General features: G+C 37.2%; 2 protein-coding genes across 4 annotated transcripts in view; both read left to right on the top strand.

Moving 5' to 3' along the window:
- The window catches only part of tg (thyroglobulin), a 40,203-nt gene extending 35,442 nt beyond the window's left edge, over positions 1 to 4,761 (top strand). Inside the window, 6 exon segments of the mRNA XM_048151816.1 lie at positions 53 to 220; positions 414 to 601; positions 3,424 to 3,531; positions 3,652 to 3,792; positions 4,117 to 4,310; positions 4,469 to 4,761. Of these exon segments, the coding sequence (XP_048007773.1) occupies positions 53 to 220; positions 414 to 601; positions 3,424 to 3,531; positions 3,652 to 3,792; positions 4,117 to 4,310; positions 4,469 to 4,605 (936 nt within the window). The 3' untranslated portion in view covers positions 4,606 to 4,761.
- Positions 4,762 to 7,360: 2,599 nt separating this feature from the next.
- ccn4b (cellular communication network factor 4b) lies at positions 7,361 to 12,466 on the top strand. 3 transcript variants are annotated; one of them, XM_048153668.1, is made up of 5 exons: positions 7,361 to 7,565; positions 9,598 to 9,874; positions 10,388 to 10,456; positions 10,781 to 10,974; positions 11,197 to 12,466. In XM_048153668.1, the coding sequence occupies exons 1-5, from the start codon at positions 7,518 to 7,520 to the stop codon at positions 11,494 to 11,496; spliced, it is 888 nt and encodes a 295-aa protein (XP_048009625.1). In that variant the 5' UTR covers positions 7,361 to 7,517; the 3' UTR covers positions 11,497 to 12,466. The 3 variants fall into 3 exon arrangements, with proteins under 3 accessions (XP_048009625.1, XP_048009624.1, XP_048009626.1); XM_048153667.1 differs by having other exon boundaries at positions 7,367 to 7,565; positions 10,388 to 10,645; XM_048153669.1 differs by lacking the exon at positions 7,361 to 7,565 and having other exon boundaries at positions 9,604 to 9,851; positions 10,388 to 10,645.
- Positions 12,467 to 12,589: the final 123 nt, after the last annotated feature.

The following is a 12,589-nucleotide window of genomic DNA, read 5'->3' as shown; positions in this document are numbered from 1 at the left end:
GTGATCATTACTTTTGTTTTTGTAACATGTCTCTCGGTGTGTTTGTGTGTAGTTGTTAGCTGTGAGTGGTCCCCTGCAGGCCTGGTCACCGGTGGTTGATGGAAATGTAGTTCGGGAGAATCCTTCTGTGGTACTTCAGGCCGGACGCTTCCACAGAGTTGAAATACTTCTGGGCTCATCCATTGAAGACGGCCTCATCAGCAGAGCCAAGAACATCAAGGTCAGGACACAATATATCAGAAAGAGCAATGAGCGAGAGGAAAACACGTAAAATAAATAGTGTGAGAAATAAAGCTGAATGTGGTTAGATAAAAATGTAATTAATTGTTCAGAATATTAATTAATAGGGTGGGTTTAATAGAATACTGTGACATTTTCTTATTGATGCTTTTCTGTTTCATTTGTTTGAGAAGAATTTTGAGCAGCTTCAGGGAAGGGCTGACAGTAAGACGGCATTTTACGCGGCCCTGTCTAACTCTCTGGGTGGAGATGATGCTAATGCTTTCGTGAAGGAGGCAGCGACCTGGTTCTACTCTTTGCAGCACTCCCCCACACCCTCAGGATACAATGTGTTCTCTCGCGCTCTGGAAAACGCTACGAGGTAAGAGGTCAAATGTCTTAAAGAACAGAAGTATATTTTCTTGTCATTATAAGAATGTTGCAGAGAAAGCATACCTCCCAGGTATCAAAGTTACACTGCTGTTCAAAAGTTGTTGTTTTTTTAATTAATACTTTTATTCAGTGAGGACACATTAAACTTATCAAAAGTGACATTAAAAGCTTTTATAGTGTCACAAAAGATTTCCATTTCAAATAAATTGTTCTTTTGAACTTTCTATTAATCAAAGAATCCTGAAAAAATATATATATTATGTATTGATATACAAAACAATTAAGCAGCACAATGGTTTCCAACTGTTAAAATGTTAAAGGGTTAGTTCACCCAAAAATGAAAATTCTATCATTTATTACTCACCCTCATGCCGTTCTACACCCATAAAACCTTCGTTGATCTTCGGAACACAAATTAAGATATTTTAGTTGAAATCTGATGGCTCAGTGAGGCCTCCATAGGGAGCAATGACATTTCCTCTCTCAAGATCCATAAAGGTACTAAAAACATATTTAAATCAGTTCATGTGAGTACAGTGATTCAATATTAATATTATAAAGCAACAACAATATTTTTGGTGCGACAAAAAAACCAAAATAACGACTTATATAGTGATGGCCGATTTCAAAACACTGCTTCAGGAAGATTCGGAGCATAAATGAATCAGTGTATCGAATCATGATTCAGATCGCGTGTCAAACTGCCAACGGCTGAAATCACGTGACTTTGGCGCTCCGAACAGCTGATTCGATACACTGATTCATTTGTGCTCCGATGCTTCCTGAAGCAGTGTCATTGCTCTCTATGGAGGCCTCACGGATTTCAACTAAAATATCTTAATTTGTGTTCCGAAGATGAACAAAGGTTTTACGGGTCTGGAACGGCATGAGGGTAAGTAATAAATGACAGAATTTTCATTTTTTTGGTGAACTAACCCTTTAAGAGATGTTTCTTGAGCACCAAATCAGCATATTAGAATGATTTCTGAAGGATCATGTGACACTGAAGACTGGTGTAATGATGCTGAAAATTCAGCTTTGCCATCACAGATATAAGTTACATTTTAAAATATATTAAATTAGAACAGTTATTTAAAATTGTAATCATTTTTCACAATATTTCTGTTTTTACTGTATTTTTCACCAAATAAATGCAGCCTTTGTGAGCATAAGAGACTTCTTTCAAAAAAATATCATATCAACCAAACTTTTGAATGGTTGTGTATTCTCTACATTTTCCTTTACTGATGTGGTCCCAAAGTAGCCAAAATTGTTCACGCCATGTGAAAGCACTATTAAAAAGACAGTTTTAATTGAATTTAAAAGCCTTGATCAGCTTTTTGTTTGTAAAGCTTGGAAAGCTATTTGCAAAATTTTAGTTAGATGCCAAACTGAACAATAGCAAATCTCAATGTGTTCACAGCTGCCCTTCGATAAGTGAACAAATGTTTGTTCAGATCCTCGAAGAAAAAAATGTTAAGTGGTCTGGAATGCAGAGGAATCCAGAGTCAAAATCATTATGAGCCTTAGGGTAGGACTCTAGGGTAGGACTCTGTGCTTCAACCGTGCATGTCTTGCATTCACTGTGGGTGGGGAGGCTGTAGTGTTTGTGGCAAAGAGGAAGGAAATGGTATATCTGGGTTTAAAACAGAGTTTAAAACAGTCCTAGCAGAAGTCGTCACTCATCATTGATCTGAGACCAATTTCATAGCATTTTAAGTAACATGGAGGAAGACTATGCGGATACCTACTTAATTTATCAACCTACTTGTTTATCTACTTAATATAGGTTAGGGATTATCAGAAATGACCCAGCTGTGAATGATACATGGCGGATATAACCTTCTTGAGCTCGGTTTCTGTCAAACATTATTATATTATTCTGAAGAGGAGAGATTCTACTAAAATATGAGTTCAGAGGACTAGCATGTAGAATCTTGCAAGTCAGCTGACAAGCGTTAAATTAACTAAAAAGGTCTTTTCTTTCTGATTTATTGCTGTTTTGCGATTACCAGATCATATCTCCAAACACCACATTGTTCACTGTTGGAAACATAGCCAAACTAAGAAATGTGGAGTAAAATTAAATGTGATGAATGAAGGCCTTGAACAGCCGAAACGTCATGTTTTTTTAAATTAATAAAGCTAGAGCGCTGTAAGAGTGAGTGTTGCACCCTTTTTTCAGTTCATGTACTAGAATAAAGTTAACATAATAAAATCAAAAAGCTTTTAGCTAATCTCTAAAGGGCAATTTCACATTTTCCTTTGATCTATGTCCTGAAATTCCTGCTTCTTTCTCTGAATTGTCCAAAGCTCAGAATGTAGTTCAGAAAGAGGATAAGCTGGCTGCCCACATAATAACTAGTGTCAGATATAGTACAGACCAAACCTGACCAACACACATGCTACACCCCTCTGACCTGATGCACACACGGCAGCATAGCAACACAAACAGGAAAGGGACTTTTTAAAGCTTGAATAGAACATGAAGAACCTGATAAAATGTCCAGCATCATTTCCTGGTCCTCTTTTCAGCATCATTTCCTGTTGTTGCAATACTGCCCGATCTGTATATGGTGATAAAAAGGACAAAATCAAACGCATAAATGACTTGTTCCACCAATTTAGTTGAAAAATTAATTTTACACTGAATCTGAGCCCAGCTCCAGTTTAGTATCTAATATCAGGCAGCATGGAAACTTCTGGCTGATGTAGCTCACAGTGCAATGTAAAAAAATATTTGTAATTTTGTAAACACACATATATCTTGCCATGCATGTATCTATATCATGGCCCTTTATTTCATTACAGAGACCTCTTCATCATCTGTCCAGCTGTGGACATGGCTGAATTCTGGGCAGCAAACACACGGTCCAGTGTTTACATGTACCATCTACCTGAGGACGCTGCCTACAACAGGTGCCTCTCATTCCACACATATAATATCATACTTACCTGATTGCACATAACTCAAAATAACATCTATCACATCCAATGTATTTGTGATATCTATGTATTTTAAATATATTTTTGTCACAGTGTTGATCTGTCAGCTCCAATGGATGTGCAGTTCCTCTTCGGAGTTCCTCTTGCTTCAGAAAAACATGACCTCTTCAGCTCCAAAGAGAAAACGCTTACCCTGCAGATCATGAACTACATGGCAAACTTCATAAAGTCTGGGTATTTATCAGCAACCATTTTTATATTTTTTAAAAGTTGCGAAGTAACTAAAGTAGCGACAGATCTTTTCTTCTTTAAGTCTGAGTGAAATGGATTATCGAAAAAAAGGGGCAGGGGTTAAGATGACTAAATGATTGGAAAAGTCTTGCATATGTCACTGGAGAAAAGCCATAAAGAGTAAAAGGCAAAAAAATTAAGCCTGCATGAATTAATTTTTCACAATAAGATCAATTACATGCATTTAGAAAATAGGGTGAGTTTTCATTTCACACCGACTGTAATGATTTTGCACAGCCCTGTTCATCTCTCCTCTGCTCTTCACAGCAACCCCAACCTGCCTCTTGCAACATCTAGGACATCCTTCAGTAAGCTCTTGCCCCCATGGCCTCAGTTCATGCCTCACCCAGGTGGACGGGGCTATAAAGAGCTGTCCTTTACGCTCAGTAACCGCAAGAACCTCCAGAGCCCTCAGTGTTCCTTCTGGTCTCAATATGTGCCGGCTCTGACCACCTCTACCGGTTAGTACCGCTCTACACATCCATATAAACTCTTAGTGGTCTTTACATTTAGAGACTGGAATATTACAGCGGGCCTTTTTTACCAGTCATAAATGCTTATAAACCTTTAAGATTTTGTGCACTTGGTAATACTTGCAAACCTGACTTTGTCTTCACAGCCAAATTATCGTGTGGGACTTCAGTGGGAGGTACTGGAGGAATTCAAACTCCAACCCAAGAGCCCAAGTCACTCCCAAATGCCAGCTTCTCTCCAACTCCAAACAAACCTCAATCTGAGAAAGATGCTTATAATTAGTGTCAAAATTTACAGATTTTCTTGTAATTGTTTGTTCCAGAACCATTTTAGACTTAGCGCTCTGTCATTCTGGTATTTCTATTGATGTAAATCATTGTGATTATGAATAACTGAACGTTCATAGTAGAACTTAAGCAATAAACTGCATTGAAAACACTTTTGGTTTATTCTTCACTGTTCAAATTTTACAATACATCTTTGTCAACCAAGGCTGACATTTCTCTTTGACTACACCAGCAATATAAACATAATCAACATCAACATTGTGCAACAGAGATATTAAAAACAACATACCACATACACAGAGAGAAACCTTATTATTATTATTTTTTTAATGGAGACATCATACAGTCACATGGAATAAGGACTGACCAATGGCAGGAGAACATATGAGTAATCCTGACCGTTTCACTTTCTGCAAGTTTCCAGATGCTGCAACAGGCTTGTGTGCCACTGACTGAGGGCTATTCTGAGATGCTAATTATCACTTTATTCCTGGAGATTATAAGAAGCCTTTCCTCTTTGTCTAGACTGTTCTGCTCTGGCTGTCTGGACACTTTTGATTACGTTCACCCATATGAACAAAGTCAAGGTTAGGGCATTTTCTCAAATTTTTAAAATCACTTCCACATGAACTATGAAACAAAGTTGCACATTAAAGGCTGAAATATTAAAGGTTTTTTTTTAGTCTGTGCTGTAGGAGATTAGTTTAGAATTTTTTTACTGTTCTTCTGTTTAGTGCATCGGTGGCAGGCTGCCCAGCTGTCGGTTTTAATTTGTAAACAGTGGAAACCTCAGCAGTAACCTAGTGCATACTTCAAGGTTTTGGCAAAATATAAGCACATCACACAAACATTGCAAAATGCTGTGTATATGCCCCTCAAAAATATTTCAAGTATGTACCAATTTGTTGTTTTGCATTATTTTAGTTTTCTCTGCTAAGAGCTCAATCTTCACCACATGTGAGTTTTAAAGTTCAGTTATGCATTTTCCCCAGCAAGCAATGCACTTAAAACAATATTTATTTCTTTGAATGAATTGCTGTTCCTTACTGTTTGAAATTTCATGAAATATAACTAAAAGAGAAAGCCAAATTATTTCTCAAATCTAGTTTAGATAAGATTTGTTTTTCAATTGGTCAATACATTAAAATAAATTGAATAAAAAAAAATCTTAAATGTGGTTGTCAGAAATTCACCATTAAACAGTGACTGTGTTTCCGGTATTACAGGAAGACAATGTATATTTTTTGTATATTTTATTAAGTAATATAATGTTAATAGGTCAGTCTACTTGAACCAAAAACAAACAAGCAGGGACTTCTGGGAATGTCATTTTACTGTTATTCACTAAATTATATGGTAATAATGCAATGTTAAACCATTTACAATTCATCACTGTATAAGGTTACAGTTAACCAATTTGTGTATTTGTGTATTTTTTGTTTTTTTTAAATTACAAACATTTTTTACAGTGCAACAAAATTTAAAGGCGCTCTAAGCGAATTGACGCGTTTTTAGGCCCAATTTTTTTTTGTGTCACATACAGCAAACATCTCCTCACTATGCGCTAGCTGCCTGTCCCCTAAACACACTGTAAAAAAAAACGCGGTCTCTGTAGTCGCCACAAGCTCCGAAAACTGCAATAAAAACAAACTGGTGCAGCCTGGACCACTTAACATAATAAACATGCTCCAGCCAATAACCGACAAGCAGCGTCAATACGCAAGCTACTTACATTTTAAATGCGCGTTCATGACTGTTTCAGGAAGCACGGAGGGGAGGGGGAGGAGGAGTAGGAGGGAGGGTCTAGCTAGCCTCTGTTTTGTTTGACAACACTTCGAACGTCAACAGGAAGTTACTCCGCTCAGAATCGCTTAGAGCGCCTTTAAGTAGAATTTAAAATTCGTATTAGCAGTATCTGTTTTCTTACACCTATCACCTCCTGGCAGTTGTGTAGGAGGAAATGGATTTTGGGGACACAAAGTTTTCTGTCCTGGTATGAAATGATTTCTGTCCAAAAGTATAATGAGTAATGAATTAACTATGGATTATCATATCTTCCTCTCCTATTTAAATCATTAACCCCTCTGCTTATAAAAAGGAATATCCTGACTATAACATTATTATACTTAAATGTCCTTCATCAGATTCTTTGACTTAAATGAGTTAAAAACAGATTACTCTGTAAAACTCATTGCACATACACTATGAATTTAAGTTGTCTGGCTCATGTTGGGTTTGGGTGGGTGTGTGTAAAGGTCATGTATTTTCTAGACTCAACATGTATTATATAAGCATGTACAGATTCAGCATGTATTAATAGCCTATATGTTTTTAACAAGGAGAGGACCTTAAAAAAAGCTGCTCTCCTGCACATATTTCTTCTATTATGTATTCTTTGCCACTAAATAAACCCAAAAAGCAAAACAAAATCAAATTAATAAATGAACACTTAGATGTATAAAAAAAATATATATATATATATATATGGCTTTTATCTTCTGAAGGGTGAGTGAGGTTTCAGAATGAATGGCTTGCTTAGATTTCATGTCATGCCATAATTATACCACTGCCAACAAAGACATAATTACGACGTGAGAAATCTAAACATTTGTCTTCTATGTTAGTAATTTTATAATAAGCTATAACTGTTGGAAATGTTCACTTTCTAAATGATTCAGATGTTTTATTTTGACTCCATCCCCCTAAACGATTGAACTGGAGTGAACTGAAGGAAAACTTCCAGCAAACTCCCACTAAATCTGACAGGCTGACGTAAAGCGAGACTCCAGTAACACCGAACGACACATCTGTGCGTGTCACTGTGGACGCCACGAGGGAACGCTTGTGGATTGTACCTGTAGCAAACAACATTTCTTGTTTCAATGTATTTCTCTCAGGAATATAGTAATGTGGAGACTCCTGTTGTGGATTCTTTTGACAGCCAGGGTGCACCAGGTGAGTCTTAACATATACTGTTGATTTAATGCAGTATTTAAGGTAAAAATTCTCACAACTGGAGCCGGTTTTTCACAATTAAAGAAAGCAAGACTATTTGTTATAAGCTGCCTTTTCGCTCAGTGAGAGACACCGTCGCTGATTCTTGGAAAGCGCTTACGTTATTTGTCTTTTAAATCCATACAAACTGCAATACTTGCAAATTAATTACAACCCATGATGACAGTAGAGCAAATTGAATTATTTTTATAGTTTATACTCGGAAATGTTGCTTCAAGTCTAGACCAGTGGTCTTCACTGGCTATTTTTCTCATGAGAGCCACACTGATAGGACAAAGTAGGAGAGACGCGTTTACCGCAAAGTAGCAAAAGTTACATCCAGTACATGAAAAAATACTATAGTAATTTATATAGTAAATACTGAATATTATATTTACAACACTTTGTTAATGAATGCTACAGCATTCTATTAGCCTAACTATAGTGAACTGTAATAAATACTGTAGTGTAGGCTACTTTAGTTTTTACTACAGTAAACTGTAGTGTATTGTAGTATAATATACCCTATAGTTGTAGAAAACTTAATACAGTATTGGGTAATTTGTTTATATGACTACCACAGCAACTATAGAATTACCACAACAATTTAATTCAAGTAGGCTACTTTACATTAGTATAGTTAAAAAACACTATAGCATTTACTATAAATTACTGTATTTTGTCATGTTCATAAATAGCATATCTGCTTATCAATGTGTCATCCCTGAACATACAATATGCGGTGGGGGGGGGGGGATTTGTAATTGAGACAAGATTATTTAAAAAAGAAAAAAAGGAAAAAAAAGCAGGATCCTTAATGCTGGGATGAGCGGAAGCATGCATTTCCTTGACTTTCTTCATGTTGTAATTGTAGCTTGTTGTTTGCAAATCCTGTTTTCTCTGTTTCCTCTTTATCGTGTTCATGGTTGAGATTTTTTCGTATTTTCTAGTCTATTTTAAGTCGTAAAGTGAGCAGGATATGTTAAAATGTAGCGCATGGATTCGGTAGGCATGTATCTACGATACTAAGCGGGGCAGCCGGTGTCTCGGATGGTGTGTGGAGCCCTCCCTAGCTCTACAGCGCCCCACAAATTTCCAACGTAAATCTGTGGTGAAAAATGGAACTGCAGCTCGCTCTCATAGAGAGCCATTGGGGCAGATTTCTGGATGCCTCGCTCATTTTCAAGTTAGGTCATATCACTGTATTATTTGCCATGCGAGCCATAAGTCAAAGCTTGGCGAGCCGCGCAATGTGTAACACTGGTCTAGACGTTCAGTAGATTGTAATACATAATTTGTCTTTTCTTTTTTTTACCACATTTGTTGACATTCTTTGCAATAAATGTGCTGTAATATCCTGAATATCAATTACGTGAGATTGTGATATTGTGGTTATATAAATAAGTATTATTAATCACTTACGTCTCACACAAAAATCGGTTTGTTGGGATATTTGTTCTCCGCCAACGAAATTAATGCATCAAGTTGTGCTTGTCACAGACTGAAAACCGGTCTGGAACAGCGCATACGATTTGGAACGGATCGGCAGAGATGTACCCATCTCTTTTACCCTTCTGTTCTGCAATCCGTTGGAGTTCTAATCCGGGTTTCCCTTTCATCCACTGTTGAGAGAAACACGGTCTGATTGACTGTAGCGAGAGAACAAATGAGACTGAGCCAAAACTGTTGCAGGCAGTGTTTGATGTATAAAAATCAAAATTTATGTTAAAAGTAATGTTGCATTTCTCTCTGATTGTATCTCTGTTCAAATGAGCCATTTTTGTTTCGAAATACATTAATTCAGTTTAAAATTCATTACGTGCTGTCTTATTGTTCATATTAGAAACTAATCCAATGCATCCTCTGCAGTGAAGTTTTGGGAGCCTATTTAAAGGGCCCAATTTCAATGTAATTTCAAAGCAAACTCTCTGTTGCCCCAAAGTGGCTAAAGGTGGCATACCTTCTTCATGTTCCTCTCTTCTCTTCCACACAGGCCAGTTCCCACAACTCCACAGACTCTCCTCTTATGACCACAGATTTGGACCCTTATAACCGAAATCGATACTGCAAATGGCCCTGTAAGTGCCCCAAGAGTGCCCCTGTTTGCCCACATGGGGTTAGCCTGTTGACAGATGGATGTGACTGCTGCAAGGCCTGTGCCAAGCAGGTGGGAGAAACCTGTAACGAGAGAGATACCTGTGACTATCATAAAGGACTTTACTGTGACTACAGCGCTGACAAGCCGAGGTACGAAAAAGGAGTGTGTGCATGTAAGTGAACCCCACATATTCTTTAACTGGCTTGGCTTCATTTAATATGCATTAGATGAAATATACAATGACATTGTTATAATGCAATTTCAAGAAATGTTTATTTTGTGTAAATGTGAAGAATTTGACTGATAATAAATTTTAAAAGATGTAATGCATCTAAGACGCCAGAGAAAATGTCCATTGCTCTCTCTGTATAATATTTATACATATATACACAAAATAACCAGCATAATAATTTGACTGATAATGAATTTTAAATCCCAGGCAATGTTGTCTTAGACTTCTGGACCACACAATATTTGAAAATTATGTAAATATTATTATACATAGATTAAATTTATACAATTACAACAGTTTTTAGTACCAGCAGATTAAATGCAATATGTACTTCTTTTCTTATTCTGTGTCAAATTGGTACTCAGGCATAAAACAGAACCTTTTGAGTTGACAAGTATTCTTTCTGTCCTTGATTCAAAGGAAAAAAATGATCCAGTCTCTTGTGTGTTTCAGATGTTATGGGAACGGGATGTGAGCATAACGGCGTGATTTACCGTAATGGCCAAAGTTTCCAGCCCAATTGTAAGTACCGCTGTCTGTGTGTGAATGGGGCGATTGGATGTGTGTCACTCTGCACCGAGTACCAGCCACCCCGGGTCTGGTGTCAGTCGCCCAAGCGAGTGAAAATCCCAGGCCAATGTTGTGAGAAATGGTTCTGCGAAGAGTCCCGTAAACCACGCAAGACCAACCCCAGACACGCCCCTGAGGAGGGTGAGCAGTGTGTTATTGTTTTGTGTGGTGGTGATTGAAATGTCCGTACGAATACTATAGCATCTTCTGGTGCTCCTACATTTTTTAGTTACTCGTCATTAACGAATCTCACACCTCTTCTTTTGTCTTTTTCAGACTCCCTCACAACTAATGATATTTGGCATAAAAATTGCATTACCCAGACTACCCCATGGAGTCCCTGCTCAAAGACCTGTGGACGGGGCATATCATTGCGCATTTCTAATGACAACGCTGGCTGTGTGATGGAGAAAGAGACTCGACTGTGTAACCTCCGACCTTGTGAGGTCGACATCACCAAGCACTTTAGAGTAAGAAATCATTTCTATTCCATTTGCTCACCCATCACCGAAGTTGCCCATCCCTGATCTAAATGATTTTTAGATGGATAGATAGATAGATAGATAGATAGATAGATAGATAGATAGATCGATAGATTGACTGATTGACTGACTGATTGATTGATTGATTGATTGATTGATTGATTGATTGATTGATTGATTGATTAATTGTCTGTCATGTTTGTGACTCAGCCAGGTAAAAAATGCCTGAACATCTACCGTGAGCCAGAGTTTCAGAACTTCACCATTTCAGGCTGTATCAGTAAGAAGGCGTATTGGCCCAAGTACTGTGGAGTCTGTACTGATGAGCGCTGCTGCATCCCCTACAAGTCTAAGACCATTGAGGTGGAGTTTGAGTGTCCAAATGGATCCGTTTTTACTTGGAAATACATGTGGATCAACGCCTGCTTTTGCAACCTCTCCTGCAGGAATCCAAACGATATCTTCGCAGATCTGGAGCAATACTATGAGTTCAATGAGATCGTTAACTAACTAACCAAGAGCCAGATGCAATCTCTTTTTATGACATCCTTGCATTCACATTTGTAGTCCGTGAAAAACATCCATGCTTACAGTGTGACAGTCACAGGGATGGAATCAGCACAGAAAGGAAACGTTCACTGTTGATGAGAAATCATATCCTATAGTTTATCATGAAAATTAGCACAGTTACTCATATTGAGATGGCTTGTGAGGGGAACATAAGTTCAGACTGAAGGACATTATGGTACAAGAAGATTTCTAATGGATTTATGAGGGACAAAACTTGTTCAATTTAAAGGTGCAATGTGTAAATTTTAGAAGGATCTATTGACAGAAATGCAATATATTATACATAACTATGTTTTTGAGTGGTGTATAAAGACCTTACATAATGAAACGTTATGTTTTTTTATTCCTGAATGAGCCATTTCTATCTACATACACTACGGGTTTCCTTACATGTTAAGTTGCCATTTTGCACCGGCATGTTTCTAGCCCTGAATGGAAAAACTGCTCTACAGCGCGCATTTGCTTGACTGGCTGCTCTCTTCTGTCTCAGACATTTTTGTCCTGTGTTGGCCACCGTACCTTCTCTATATTGCATTTTGCAACCTCACCGCTAGATGCAGCTAAAATTTACAACACTGCACCTATAAAATGTTCTACAAATCTGTGCAAAGTCAGAAAAAAAACACTTTTTTATATTTTATATATATAAAAAAATATTGCCTTAAACGATAAAAGGAATTCTCCTTAAAGGAATACACATCATCAGTTTTTGAAAATATATATGTTAGTTAAAATGGTGTTAAAAGACGTGTTTGTGTCATATTCTGAACATATTCAAGAGAAATGATATTGATCTCTTTTTTTATTCAGACATTTATATTGCCAAGTTGTTGCTGGTTTGTTATATTTAATTCTGGAAATATGCCAGAAATTTATCTTTTTTTAATAAAAAAAGACATGCTTATCTTTATGCTTTTGCTTGTATTTCTATTGCCACTCAATAGAGTGATTTACATCATTTCTGTAATGGTGCAGTTTAAAATTCATGACTTTCAGAGTGTTAGCCATTAAATAGCAGTGACACTGACTAAAT

This window comes from Megalobrama amblycephala, linkage group LG13, assembly GCF_018812025.1.
Source record: "Megalobrama amblycephala isolate DHTTF-2021 linkage group LG13, ASM1881202v1, whole genome shotgun sequence".
NCBI classification, from domain to species: Eukaryota; Metazoa; Chordata; class Actinopteri; order Cypriniformes; family Xenocyprididae; genus Megalobrama; species Megalobrama amblycephala.
Note: the sequence above shows the minus strand (reverse complement) of the source record. Positions and strands in the feature narration are given on the sequence as shown.